The sequence below is a fragment of the Nematolebias whitei genome, chromosome 20 (assembly GCF_014905685.2).
Source record: "Nematolebias whitei isolate Nwh7 chromosome 20, NemWhi1, whole genome shotgun sequence".
NCBI lineage: Eukaryota > Metazoa > Chordata > Actinopteri > Cyprinodontiformes > Rivulidae > Nematolebias > Nematolebias whitei.
In genome coordinates, this window is record NC_056517.1 from 27,350,843 (window position 1) to 27,365,384 (window position 14,542).

At 38.6% G+C, this 14,542-nt stretch overlaps 1 protein-coding gene across 1 annotated transcript in view; it reads right to left on the minus strand.

The window, feature by feature from the left end:
- htr5ab (5-hydroxytryptamine (serotonin) receptor 5A, genome duplicate b) overlaps window positions 1–14,160 on the minus strand; it is a 17,586-nt gene extending 3,426 nt beyond the window's left edge. Inside the window, exons 1-2 of the mRNA XM_037693877.1 lie at window positions 14,065–14,160; window positions 7,087–7,867 (exon numbers count right to left, since the gene is read on the minus strand). Of these exons, the coding sequence (XP_037549805.1) occupies window positions 7,087–7,794 (708 nt within the window). The 5' untranslated portion in view covers window positions 7,795–7,867; window positions 14,065–14,160. The remainder of the gene's footprint in view (window positions 1–7,086; window positions 7,868–14,064) is intronic.
- Between the last annotated feature and the right edge of the window lie 382 nt (window positions 14,161–14,542).

Genomic DNA, 14,542 nt, shown 5'->3' on the forward strand with positions numbered 1-14,542 from the left:
CAGGTAGTCTCATTGAGCCACGAGAACTCATTTTCAAGAGAGACCTTTTTAGGGAGCACATGGTGGGGGTTAAGGGCCTTGCTCATGGGCCCAGAGTGGGGCGAATGAGGGTGGGGGCAAGTGTGGGTGTTTCACCTACCCCACCCACAATTTTGATGTTGTCGGGGCCGGGGCGTGAACCGGTGATCTTTGGATCACAGGCCCACCTCTCTAACCTCTGCGCCACCGGAGCATATACAAACTAAAGAGTTTTGTTCCAAGCAATGAGCCTTGAGAAACTCCATGACTAACTGGTGAAGATTCATTATAAGTTTTGCCTCCTGTTCTACTTCTAGAAGCTCTAGGAACCCCAAGTAAACCTGCAGCATTTGTTTTTAGTAGGAATCCAAACTGAGGCTATGATTACATAGTCCTGAAGTGCTTAAAAAAATATGAAAATTTGCTTCTATCAGCAAAAAACAAGTCATCCAATCCTTTATTTATTTAGGAATTTAAGACATGTTTGTATTTGAATGACCAATTTTTAAAATGTATCTTTACTGATAAGTATTGTTGCAAATTATCTGCAAAAAAACAAACAAAAAAAAGTACAATTATATTTGCCAGTGTATATAATCTCAAACATATCGGTCAGAACACAGAACTCTGTGGAACTTTTGTGGAGAAAACTGATTTCTATTGAGCAAAAATAAATTAACCTACTCTGTTTGTTTTACAGCATGACCCAGCCTCTGTAATTAAAAGTAATCTTAAAAAAAAAAATCATTGAGATCTAAAATGACAATACAAGTCTTTTGTTTTTGGAGATTGTTGGTAACTTTCATCAATACCATTTCTGATGAGTTATAAATCCAGACTAACTCTTTAAATTGTTTTTACTGGCCTAATAGCTAATTTTGGTTGATCCACAACCATATTCTTGACCATTTTAATAATAATTTAAAAGGTTTCTATTTTTTACGTAGCTATTAATAATAAATAAAGTGCAGTACATGTAAAAATAAAGGCACAGAGCTTAATGCGCCTAACCTGTCAATAACAATAATTTGATTATATTACATGTAATTGGTTTAACTAAGGATGAATCTTTAAACTGTTTGTTTGGGGTGGAGTCTAGATGTTCTAGATAATTTTAGGCTCTTGATCACCAAGAAATTCTATAGAACACACCCAGCATAAACACAGTTCTAGTTCTACAGTCATTTCTACAGCTGTTGTAGTAGATGATATGTGTGTGAGAAGTGGGAACAATGACCCTGACTCTGAGAGAAGAATAGAATAACATTAATCAAAACTGAAAATTAAACCAATGATTGGCTTAATAGATCTATACTGAAGTTGAGCTTTGAGAATATATTTTTCTTGTATGTTATAAAGTGTTAGTTTTTTTTTCCACCTTTATATTCTGTATGTATACTTTAGGGCACAGCTCTGAAGTGAACCAAGAAGCCATCCTCCTCTGACTGATCTTTTTTTTATTTGAGATGTGCTCATTGTCTGGTGTTATTCACACTGACGTTGTTCCAATGTCACTATGATAATCAACCTGTGGGAGTAAAATGCATGCAGCTCCTCTGTGTTAAATTGGAAACATGTCTTCACTGGATGGGTTATGGCAGGAGTCCAGCGAAAACTCCCTCTGTATTTTTGCTAAGTTACACATTAATGCAACATTAATTTGAGTGTTTTTTTTTTTAGTCACGTAACTGGCTTTCATGCTGCTAATTGAATGATACTCTTTCTGTATCTCTGTGTATTCTTATGCAGCAGTTTGAAATTGATTTTGATGTTGCTCACTCTCGTCCCAACAACAGATCTGACTATGATCACTGGTGTCTCCGATGTCCAGTTTCTGGTTTTTGAAGCTGACAATTACCAGGATTCTTTCTCAGCAGGTGAATTGCTGAGTGGGGGAAATCAATAAGAGACATCGACAGCTGATGATGACCCACAGGCCTGACTTCAGGCTACACCAGCTCAGATCAGTCATCCAATTGATCTATGGTTTCTTTGTTTTGTGGGGTCTACTGAAGGACGGCCATAGGCTGGCCTTGGTAATTCTGCACCAGCTTTTGGGGCCTGACAGTCCTATTTAAACTGTGTTTTCTTTAGTTCTACATATGGCTTCTTCATTTAAGGTAAAAACTTTTCAGCTTGTGCAAAAATTTCTAACGGCAAACAAAAGTATTAATATAATGCATAGCACTAAAGATATAAAAAATTGACCAGTGTGTTGTAACCACTGTGCTCTTCATCATGACCACTGTCTGCTGTGTGGTCCTCTGGGTCAGGTGTAAGGTTAGGTTTAGGAAAACGGTTACATAAGCTAAAAAAAGAAATAAAAAAATCCTGGATTACCCGCGTGCGACGCTGCACATAACCTACTAGGAGGTAGGTGGGACAGTCTGAATGCTAACTATTGGGATGATAACAACTAATAACGGACCATTTAATGGGCTGATAACATCTGAAGCCACAAGTCTGCTGTGGCTTGCACTCCTGTTCTGTTACACTGATTGGCTGATCAGTAGGACAGCCATTCACCAACCAATAAGTGAGCCCATTTGTCTTCAAACAACCAGTTATGACAATCTAATGAATTGGAGGGAGAGAAAATGTACAATCCTTGCACCTGATTCAGAAAATTTGCTGTACATCTGTATGATTATCACAACAGGAGACATAAAAATACTTTTAATCCTGCAGCATACAAAAAGAAAGTCATGACATACTTTTGCGCCTCAAGGAGCAAAAGCAGCAAAAAACTTTCATTATAAAGTATTTCACTAACCTACGTGCCACAATAAGAAAGGATTCAGTGATATTCAATGAGCTGGTTGTGAAGTAGCAATTTAACAGGCAAGTATAACAGGAAGTAAGACAAAATGTATTATAGGAAATGGCAGGATGTCGGGAAAGAGTCTAACTCAATCATACGAGAACATAAAAATAAAATAAAATGGCAGAGGTAATTTAATAACACTTTGTTTTGAGGAGGCTTTGTGCTCTCTGTGAACTGGTCAGAAGCTCAGTTCCCAAACTGTCTTTCTGCCTGAGCAAGCATACAAAAGCTCAAAGCTTACATTATTCATCCAGTCCTTCATGTACATCTTAACTCTCAGAGCAGCACCTGAAAGAATGCTGCAGGTGTACTACAAAATCTTATTTTTTCCTATGTTTAGTATGACAGATGTATCATTTTTACTCATTTTATTTGGTTTCTTTACATAAAAAATGAACCAGATGATATGTCAAAGCAAGAGTAGCCTCCTTTTGTAATGACACTTTATTTGCAACCCTTTAATGTAAAACTAAAATTTATAAATCTTCAACAAGACATGGGATGACAGAAAATATTCACTGTACTAGTACACTTTGATGAAATATAAATATTTATATGACTATAAAATGAAAAAGGGAAAAGCAATGTAATCTCACAGAATTGATTTGATGGATGAGACAGATGTTTTGAATAAAAAAGTATTGAAAAAATGAAATGAAACACATCTTTTGATGTGTGTTGGTTCAAATGTAATTTTTTTTTTCAGCTGTCAATATTTGTGGAAGCAATTTTCAAAAACCCTTTTCAAGCAGTGCATTTCTGAGAAGAAAATAAGTCCAATGAGATTATTTTGTTTCATTTTACTCTTGCCTTTGTTTAAAAAAACTATAAATGCATTCATTTGAAATATATTTTGCATTAATACTTTAATTCAAATCAGTTTATTCATATAGCGCCAAGTCACAACATAAATCATCTCAGGGCACTGTATGAAACATTTATGTATATAAAAAGTAAGTTAATACTATTTATCTGAGGAGCAGACTGCTTTGAGTCTAACTTCATCGCAGACTCTCATCTTGAGCAAGCATGAAGGTGACAGTGGAAAGGAAAAACTTCCTCATGAGGAAGACACCTTTAGCAGAACCAGGTTCAGGACAAGTGGTTATCTGCTTTGACCGGCTGGGTTTGAAAGAATAGGAAGGAGGAACAGATACACAAGTTCAGGTCAAGAATCACATGTTAACATAGAATTAATACCAAATCAAAACTATTCAATTGTAACAATTCATTTAAAGAAATGAAGTCAATTTGTCCTCTAGTAGTTTAATCTTAAGGCAGCATAACTAGCCAACCCTAATTATAGGATTTATAAAAAAGGAAAGTCTTGAGCCCAGTCTTCAAACTGGACGTGTCAACCTCACGGAAACTGGAAGTTGGTTCCACAAGAGAGGAGGAGCCTGATAACTGGAAGAGCTTCCTCCCATTCTGCTTTTGGGAACTCTAGGAGCCACAAGTAAACCTACAGTCTGAGAGCGAAGTGCTCTGTTAGGAAAATATGGAACAATAAGATATCTAGTATAAGATGGTGCTAGGTTGTTGAGAGCTTTGTAGGTTAGAAGTACGATTTTGAATTAATTTCTGAATTTGACAGGGAGCCAATGGAGAGAAGCTAAAACTGGAGAGATATGGTCTCTCCTAACTCCAGCTAAGATTCTGGCAGCAGCATTTTGGATCAACTGAAGACTTTTTAAAGAAGTATTTGGACACACAGATAGTAAACCATTGCAATAGTGCAATCTAGACATGATTAACCTGTTTTACTGCATCATCTTTAGATAAGATGTTTCTAATTTTAGCGATATTATGCAGGTGGAAGAAGGTGGTTCTAGTAACGTTTTTAATGTGGGGGATAAAAGACGTCCTGATCAAAAATAACACCAAGATTTTTAACATTAGAGCTGGAGGCCAGATTAATGTCATCCAAGGAGGGCAAAAGACTGAAAAATGTATTCCTAAGATGCTCAGGTCCAAAAACTGAAACCTCAGTCTTGTATGAGTTTAAAAGCAGAAAATTAAGGGTCATTCAGGTTTTTATGTGTTTAAGACATGTTTGTAGTCTAAGTAGCTGATTGGATTCAATGGGTTTCATGGACTGGTTTCATAATTGTGTATCATCAGCATAACAATAAAAAATGATCCTATATTGTTCAATAACATTATCTAATGGAAGCATATATAAGGTAAAGGGTATTGGCCCAAGCACTTTAATAGCTCAGAATGTATTAACACAACATGATTACCTGATTGCAAATACTAAATTGTAGTTTTTCACTAACAGTCCAAGCAAAAATAACCGAAAGCTAGAAACAGGCTTTGATGCCTTGGCAACAAGACAGTAGGTTCAAGATGACTGAACCATGCCAAACAATTGCTCACAATGTGTCCAGATTTCTTCAACTCATGCATCTTCCTTCAGTTGTTATAAGCAACAGAATATGAAATAAATAATTTCTGAGTTTTGTGCTGGTGATGCTAAATTTTGCAGAAGAAAAGACGAGAACACTTGAAGTCATGTCATCACCAAACAATGAGCAGAAATCTCACCTCAAGACGAACTGATGGAAACATGTGGTCAAAAAAATGAAAAATACTATAGCTCGAGTGAGAATCTGTCACTAAATTTAGGACTTTTATAAAACTTCTTCATAAATGTGTAAATAACAATATATTTCAAAGTAAAAAATGGTGCAATAAAAGGGTTTATAAAATAGTGTTCATTTTCATTTTCATTTAGTCTTTATTTATCCAGGTAGTTTCATTGAGCCACGAGAACTCATTTTCAAGAGAGACCTGATCAAATGAACTATAGTGAAAAATTGGAGATGGATGCTGTTCAAAGATGTTTAAAAATGGCTGCCTTCTATTTTGGTCTCAGCTGTAGTTGAACTAGCTGTTAGCTCAGTCCTGTCAAACATAAACTCTGTTTCTCCAACTTGAAGCCATTTATGACAATATGAGTAGCATTTTGTCTATCAGGCAGTGTAATAAGACATGACAATATCGGTGAACCTAAACAAAGATGCAGTGAAGTCTTGGTTGAGGCCTTGACCCAGTACATCCTCTCTGATTGAGTGTACGAGTGACAAGTAAATGCTGTCATGGCACAGGGGATAAGAATAGTATAAAAGCTGTGTGAAAACGAAGGGTTCTTTTGTGGATTCTGATGCTGTTTGGCTGATTTACACTTCCTTCACCTTTTCAATACACCCTGATTTTTTTTTTAATGTCAGTAAGAGATTCAGTATCCTATGTTTTTTTAATGAAAGATCAAGTCTTTGCATGTTGTTTGACTACAACACCAAGTGTTAGTTTTTAATTATTTGCAACTTAACGAGAGCAGAAGGCTTTTTTTTCTTCAAAAATGACATCACTCAGATCGTAGAGACTTTGCAGGGCTTAGATATTACTTTGAAATGACAGGGGTACAGTTTGTACTGAGATGCTAATAATCCACATATCACCCAGTGGAAAAGAAAATTACTAATAATTTTTTTTTCTGAATAATTGGTGTTGCACTCAAATTGATTGCCTGTGTGATTAAACTTGATATAAGCAAAAGCAATATCATATCACTCTAATTAATTTAGTGAGCAAGCTCATTTATTTAGTCCTTGACCACAAGCTCCTAATTTGGGCAAACTGATGCCACAGCTGCACAATAAAAAAGAAACGAGACATTGCAATGCAGAGTATAAAATACATGGATATGCATTTTTTTATTTAACAGGTTGAGTAATTTGCAAAATAGGCATTTAAAAGGTAAGAGCACAAATGTGTTCTCACTGCCATTGATGTGTTTCATCTACTCATTATGGATGAAAAGTGGGGATGCAACTCAAATTTCACAGGGAAACTTGTCTGATTAAATGTTTGCTAATGTGATGCGAAAAAGAGCTAGAGTTTTATGTGCGTTAATTAGATAAATAGCAAAGTTTGGAAGGTGCGGAGGCCCATTAATGTTGGAGATGGTATTTTTAGCCTTTTACCCTCTGCCTACGCACATCAACATGCGGTGATAAGCAAGATGACTTCAATTATTTTTCCGTATGCTCACACATCAGATACTTGCACATCTCCCTGATTACTGATCATCTGAACAGCTCATCAGTGACTGTGAAAAACAATGGCAGTGCAATCTACACTGCAGGTCAACAAAAGGAGATGAACAATTCTGAGAAGTGTGACTCATAAAGAGAAGTAATCGCCTTATTAAAACTGTTGCAAGAGAAGAGTATAATCACCTCGGCCATGGGTGTGATTGTGTTCGTCTTGCGGGTGCCAATCCGAAACTTGGCAGCCTTGTAGATCTTCCAGTACACAAAGAGAACCACGCAAAGTGGGAGGTAAAATGCTCCAAAGGTGGAGAAGATGGTGTAGGATGGTTCCTGGCTCACCTGGCACTTCATCCCTTCTGAGTATATCTCCCCCCATCCAAACAGCGGTGACAAGGAGATGATAGAGGACAGTAACCAGGTGAGTGCAATCATCACATTGGAGATCTTTTTGCGAGTCTTGAGCGTGTACTGCAGGTGCCTGGTGATGGACCAGTAGCGGTCCAGGGCGATGGCCGTCACGTTCCAGATGCTGGCCGTGCAGCAGAGTACGTCGAAGGAGATCCACATCTGGCACAGCACGCGGCCCAACTTCCACAGCCTGCCGTTCAGCTCATGTACAAGACTCAGCGGCATCACCAAAGCGGCCACCATCACGTCTGAGATGGCCATGGAGGCCACCAAGTTGTGGGGCACCCGATGGAACGTCCTCACCCGTAGGATGGTCACCAGCACCAGCAAGTTCCACACGAAGGTGGCCACCACCAGCATCGCCAGTAACGTAAGCGTTAGCACACTGAAAACAGAGAAGGGTCGGTAGATGTTTCCCCCATAGTCGAAGCCATCCGGAACCCCGCTAAAGTTGGCTGTCAGTGTGCTAGTGTTGGTGTACGTCATGGTGGCTGCTCACGACCACCACAGTGGAATCCAAGAGGATTCAGAAACAGTGTTTGCAGACAGATGATGCATTCTGCAAAAAGGGGAGGGAAATAAGACAATAATTTAGTTCCATGTATCTTTAAAAAAATCCAAATTAAAGATTTGATATAAAATTATCATCATATTGTGTCTTTTTCTGCTTGTTTTACACCAATTTTCAAAAGTACCACTATTCATCATTGTGTCAGTGACAAAAGAGGGTAGTTTAGTGATTTGCTCACTAAGGTAAAAAGCACTTGAGCCTCTCATTCCAGCAGTAGAGCAACCTGCCTACAACTTTCAAGAGCAATTTCATCTGCTGTTAAAAGGACTCACAAGTACCCGGGAACATCTCTGGCTCAGGAAGAGACCATAAATATTCAGTTTCATCATTGCACTGCTGCGCTTTGATTAGCATTCAAATCAGACATGTGAAACAAAATGCACAGTTTTCGTTTGTTTTAGGCTCATTTTGGAAGATAAATTTCTCAGCCAATGAAGTCAATCTCATATGCTGCACATTTTACAGAATGCAAAGGAAAACGCAGCTTATTTCTTTGAAGAAAACTGTCCGTTTTAGACATATTCAGTCTTAACATACTGTGGGACTGCCCCTGTTTCAAGCCAAGCAAAGAAAAGATGTGACATGCCAACCGTATCAACACATTCACAGGAGATGCTCAGAGAGCTCCAAAGACTGCACAGCATGATGCTCAACACCGTAAAAACAATGAATTTCAAATCAGCGCGAGCTGCGGCTGCTGTCTGACAGCTGAAGGTTTGTTAGTTCAGCATTGATCTTTTCACATTGTGTCTGTTGTAAACCACTTATTCAGAGCAGGAAAAGAGTGGTGGAGGAGATAATCAAAAAATTATATTCATAACTAATGAAACAAAAAGTCTGCAAAATTGTGTGGCTAACTTCGGAAAGCAAATACATGTTTTGTCTGTTATGTCTATAAAATGCAGTCAGAAGTACCTGACTGAACAAGCTCAGTGGAGAATGATTTAAAAATATAATCTTGCCCTAACACTTTATTCATGCCACCTGTTTTTAAATATTCCTGCTTCAATACCCCATGGTTTATTTAAAAGCACTTTTTCGCTTGACCTGAACCTCCACAACTGACATCTGCATAATTAATAATTTGCATTCTTAAATAAAATTATGATTTTTATTTTTTACATGTTTTTGGGTGACATTGAGATGACTAAAAGGTCTCAAGCCCAGTTCAGGATGAAAGAAATAAATGCCTAAAACAGAGATTATCAGCTGGTGACCTGCTGGCCACATTTGGCCTGGGAGTTCTCTTCATTTGGGCCACAACGTATAAAATATTAATAAGTCAAGATACACTGGCACAGCAAGAAAACATGCAGCTGAGTCTGTGAGCCCGTTGTTGGTTCTTTATCTTAGTGGGATAAGAAATGTGCTGTGACATAGAAGGTTGGGATTCAAACCAAACCCCTGCTGTTCCTTTTTATTTCAATTTAGATACTTTCTGTCAAGTTGGTTTGCAATTGGAGCATACGTCAGCTGACTTGTTCTTAAAGTGAAAGTTAAACAAACCCTTTTTTATTTTAACCACATAATTTGTGACTTTCTCTCAGGCAGTGCTTTCTAACTCAAAACTGTCAAGTTAGTTAATTTATCTTATTTCATCATGGTGTATGTAAGTTATCTTTTTTTTTTTTTTACTTTTTCAACATGTTTACTATTTTTGTTCATCAATGATTATCCACAGGGTGTCCACAAAATATTCAATTATTAACAAACCAAATGCAATCAAACACATTAATCAATGCACGTGTTCAGCATTTGATTCTGGGGGAGTGGTGGCGCAGATGTTAGAAGATGGGCTGTGATCGGAAAGTCGCAGGTTCACCTCCCTGTACCATCAAAATGTGGATGGAAAAGGTGAAACACCCACACCTCCCTCCACCCTCATTCGCCCCACCCTGGCCCCCTGAGCAAGGCCCTTAACCCCCATCATCTGCTCCCTAAAACAGGTCTCTCTTGAAAATGAGTTCTCGTGGCTCAATGAGACTACCTGGATAAATAAAGGGTTAAAAATAAAAAAAATTAATGATTAGACCATACATCATTTTGCAACAAAATAAAGCACTTTGGATTCTCAGCCTAATATGATTAAAAAAACATGAGTATACAGAAAATTATGGTTCATGTCCAGGCTTAGGTTAATGTTTATTTATTTATGGTCAATTCTGTCTTTCTCTGATTGAAACAATTTCTCTGAAGTTGTTTTGCAGTTTATCTTGTTGGCAGTTGCTGATTTATTTCACTTTAGCTGTTAAACTTTTTTTTTTTTTCCATGTTTGTGCTTCCTGTAGCAACCCTCAAGTAAAACAAATCAGTTTGGTGCTTTCCTCCAGGCATTAATGATGTTTACCACAAAACTCCCAGGTTATTATTATTTTTATCATATTTTGTCTTTATTATAGCTGGGGTAGCTTGCCGGTAACTGCCCTGGTCTTGTGATCCCGAGGGTGTGAGCCCATGGTTGCATCAGGAAGGGCATTCAGTGTACAAACAATAAGCAAATCTTTCATACTAACTTGCTTGTTGCAGTAAACCTTGCAGAAGGGAGCAGTCAAAAGAAAAAAAAATGTCTATATCACAATTTTTTTTATGCTTTTGTACAATGATCCACATAGTCACAACTAAATATTTCTAGCAGCGGGAATAGAATGTACTAAAACAAGCAGGTCTGAATCGTTCATTCAACCTTTATTTATACAAGTTAGTCCCATTGAGCCTCAGAGACTCATTTACAAGAGACCTGATTTTAACAAAGAATGATGACAACAGTGGACAATCATAAAATAAAATTAAAAAAATTGAGAAGAACAAATGAAAGAAAATGGCATTAAAAAAACGAAACAAAAACAGCTAGGTTGTAGGGTGATGTAGGATATTAAAACAGGAACATGTCTGCAATGGTTTTTGCCAGGAACTTAGCAGATGTTTAAAGCCACTTAGAGAGGTCAAGGTCGAGAGCTTCAGATCTTTTTGCAAGATTTTTCAGGAAACAGGAGCGGAGTAGGAGAAGACCCTTTGCCTAGTTCAGTCCTCACTGAGGGAACACTGCAGGTAATAATGCCCTGAGAGCGCACGCTGTAGCTGCACTCAAGCAGTGACATGTAGTCAGAGAGTCAGAGATTCTTTATTGTCGTTCGCACCACATGCGGTATATGTGGTGGGACAAAATTATGTACACAGGGTCCCAGTTACATCCAACAGTAAATGTAAAAGAAAAACAATGATAACATCTCAGATATGAACTAAGAAAAACATCAACTAAAAATACACTAAGCACTAATAGCATAAAAAATTATGTCCAACAGCAGCACGAACATGAGCATGAGTCTGTGTGAGCAGATGAGCACGCATGAACACATCAACATGAAACAGATCAGCAGCAACATGATGTGATTTTTCACAGTGATTATTCTGGTTAGAGATTCATGAGTCTAACAGCCTCAGGGTAGAAGCTGTTCCTCAGTCTAGTGGTTCTACACTTAATGCTCCTCAACCTCCTTCCTGAGGGGAGCGGGGCAAAAAGTGTGTGTGCTGGGTGAGTGGGGTCCATCATGATGCAGGTGGCCCTCTTCCTGCATCTGGAGGTGTAGATGTCTGTGATGGTGGGGAGACTGACTCCAACAGACTTCTGTGCAGACTTCACCACTCTCTGCAAAGCTTTTCTTTCTGCAGCTGTGCAGCCTCCATGCCACACGTAGGAGGAGATATATGAAGGCAACAGACCAAGAAATGATTTAAATATGAAAATGTACCAGTGAAGAGTGAAGTTAATGATGACCAGTTAACCAGTGAATACAGGGTGCAGTCATGGGTATGGTAGTTACAGCCAGTTATGAATCTTAGCGCACCATGATAGACAGCATCCAACATCCGCAGAGTGCTTGTAGGAGCATTCATGTAAATAATGTCATAGTCAATGGACGGAAGGAAAGTCGCAGTTACAAGGTGTTTCCTAGCATTCAGATTTAGACAGGATCTATTTCTGAAAAAGAAACTCAATTTAACTTTTAGTTTCCTTACCAAGTTTTCAACATGTAGCTTAAAAGAGAGATGCAAATCGACCAAAATATCCAACTCAATAGGGGCACCATTCGAAGATAAAATCTAAGGAAGAACCTCTGGGACCGACTTCTTGTTTTAAAACAGCATCCCTTTGGTTTTGTCGGTGCTAAGGACAAGTTTGAGATGGAACAAATCTGACTGGATGATGCTGAAAGCGGATTGCAAAAAATGGAAAAGTTTAGCACCTGTTTTAGCTCGACAATAAACAAATGTATCATCAGCATAGAAATGCAGTGATGCATCTGGGATGATCTGACCTACATTACCTATATAGAATGTAAAGAGGGTGTGTCCTAAGACTGAGCCTTGTGGTACACCATTGTTGACCATTAAATAACTAGAGGAAGAAATCACCAGAAGGATAGCTGATCTTGGAGCAGTCTGATTAGAAGACTTCTGGACCTTAAGCAGATGTTGCTGCTGACCTCTGGTCTGAACCTTTAACCTGATCTAATGAATAAAAATGAATCGGTAAAAACTTCATATATTTCACAGGAGATGCTCTGCATGAACTGCAGTATATGTTTAAATAAATCTAAGCTCCTGGCAAAGTTTTTTTTTTAATTTATCTTACCAATAGAAGGGTCAGCTAGATTTGTTTAGAATCATTCACAGCATCTGTAGATGCTGATATGTACCAGCAACATGAAGCATGTCTCCATCAGCTGCTCTGAGCACAGTATGTGACAGAATCTCCTCACATCGCATTATGTGCCCTCTAATCAAAGGCAAACACCAATACCCTCCCTTCATCCTACTCTTCTTCTTCTTTATTCTTGCTCCATCCACTCTCTTTAACAAGCCCAATAACAAGCCGGAAAATCAAACAATTGCTGTCAAGGGAGGAGGCAATAAAACGTGCAGGATTCAGAAAAGCAATCTTGCGATCACTCTGCTGACATTACAGGTCAGGTGTTCTGACAGGTCGCTTCTACTCACTCTGCACAAGGCAAACTCGAGAAGAAAGACCCATGCAAATGTTTAAATTCATATGTGAGAGGAAAGAATAAATACAAATGCTGGACGGATAGACACTGACATTCTCAGGTGTCAAAAGATAATAACTGAATAGATTGCTTCATACTTGCAAGAACCAGCTGGGATTTTAGCTCTGTAAATGGATTGTGACTGGGATCTTATTAACAATAAGGAGGTGTCCACTTTTACATTTTAGCAGGAGGAGAGATGTGTCAAAAGGTGTAACAGTGAGGAAAAATCTCAATCCCGCAGAAGAGACTTGACTTCATTTTAATCTAAAAACGAGCAAACCAATTGGAGCGTCTCACAATATTCCAAGCAAGCCACGCACAACAGCTTTATAAACACAAGCTCACATAGTTGCCTTTTTATTCTTTTGTTGTTTTTCTTTTGGAATCCAGATGTAATATTCCCCATAGGAGGAAAAATAAATACATTTGCCCTCACTTTAAATCTTTTGTTCCCACTTCCTCTGCCTATAATTTCTGGCTTTTCAGCTTTTTCCTCCTGCAGATAACGTCGACTTTCGCTCAGGGCGTTTTTTTTAAGCTGAAGCTCTCAGGTAATATTGACATCTCATTTTCATTTCATATCTGTGTCCAAACAGAATGTCACAGCCAGCCTTTATGATTAAAACCACTGGCTGTGTGAACGACAAGCTCTCTGCGCAGAGCTCTTCATTATGAAACTGTTGTCTGCTCAGTTGTTGCACAATTTTCTCCGGAGGAGAGTTTCTCTGAGGCTGACATTTGCTGATGAAAAGTGAGGTGGGGGGGCGGGGTATGCACATGTGTCCTCTGACTTGTGGGAGAATCTCAAAGCAGCATGAAGAAGATGAAAGAAATCTTTTGATTAAAGAGTAAATCACTTGTGTACTCTTCAGTTTTATCAGTAGAGCAAATTTAACATATTTTTTTCTTCTCTCAGCCAAAAATGTTCACAACTCAGTGATATTAATTCCTAGAGTGAATTAATTAAAAGTAAGAAATTTAACAAAAGTACCACTTTCTTTGAGCACACGCATCATAACCAATACAAACACTTGTTACGCAGCATCTGAGAATCAAAGCAACCTGACTTTTGGACCTTATGAGTCCAATAAAATATCTGATTATTTTGTCGTGCATCCTGTAAAAACATGAACTCACCCCATGAGCAGCTAAAGCAGTCCTGCTGGTTTCTGCTCCATCTGCGAGCTCTCTTTCGATATTCGCTCAGCAGAGCGCAGTGACTGAAGCGCTCGGCTCAGTGAGGATGACAACAGAAACGCACCTCAATCTGAGGAATCAGAGCTGCTGGAATGAACCACACGGAGCTCTGAACAGAGGGGAGGGCTGGCTCCAATTAAATAAGAAACCATGCCTTTTCAGGACTGTGTGGGGAGACTCGTGCACATCTTTTGGAGTGGGCTGTATGTCAACACTAAATCTGTTGTCAGAAAGATTTTTTTTTGTGTGTGTGGAGGAAGACTGTATCTGTGTTTTAACAGTGCTGCTCAGACAAGATCCCCTCTTTCTAATTAGTCTTACTACACAATGATGAGGAGCTGCTTAAGGTGTACAGATCGAGCCACTTTATGATTAATGATCCTTCCATGCCACCACCCATGAAGCTCCCATGGCATTT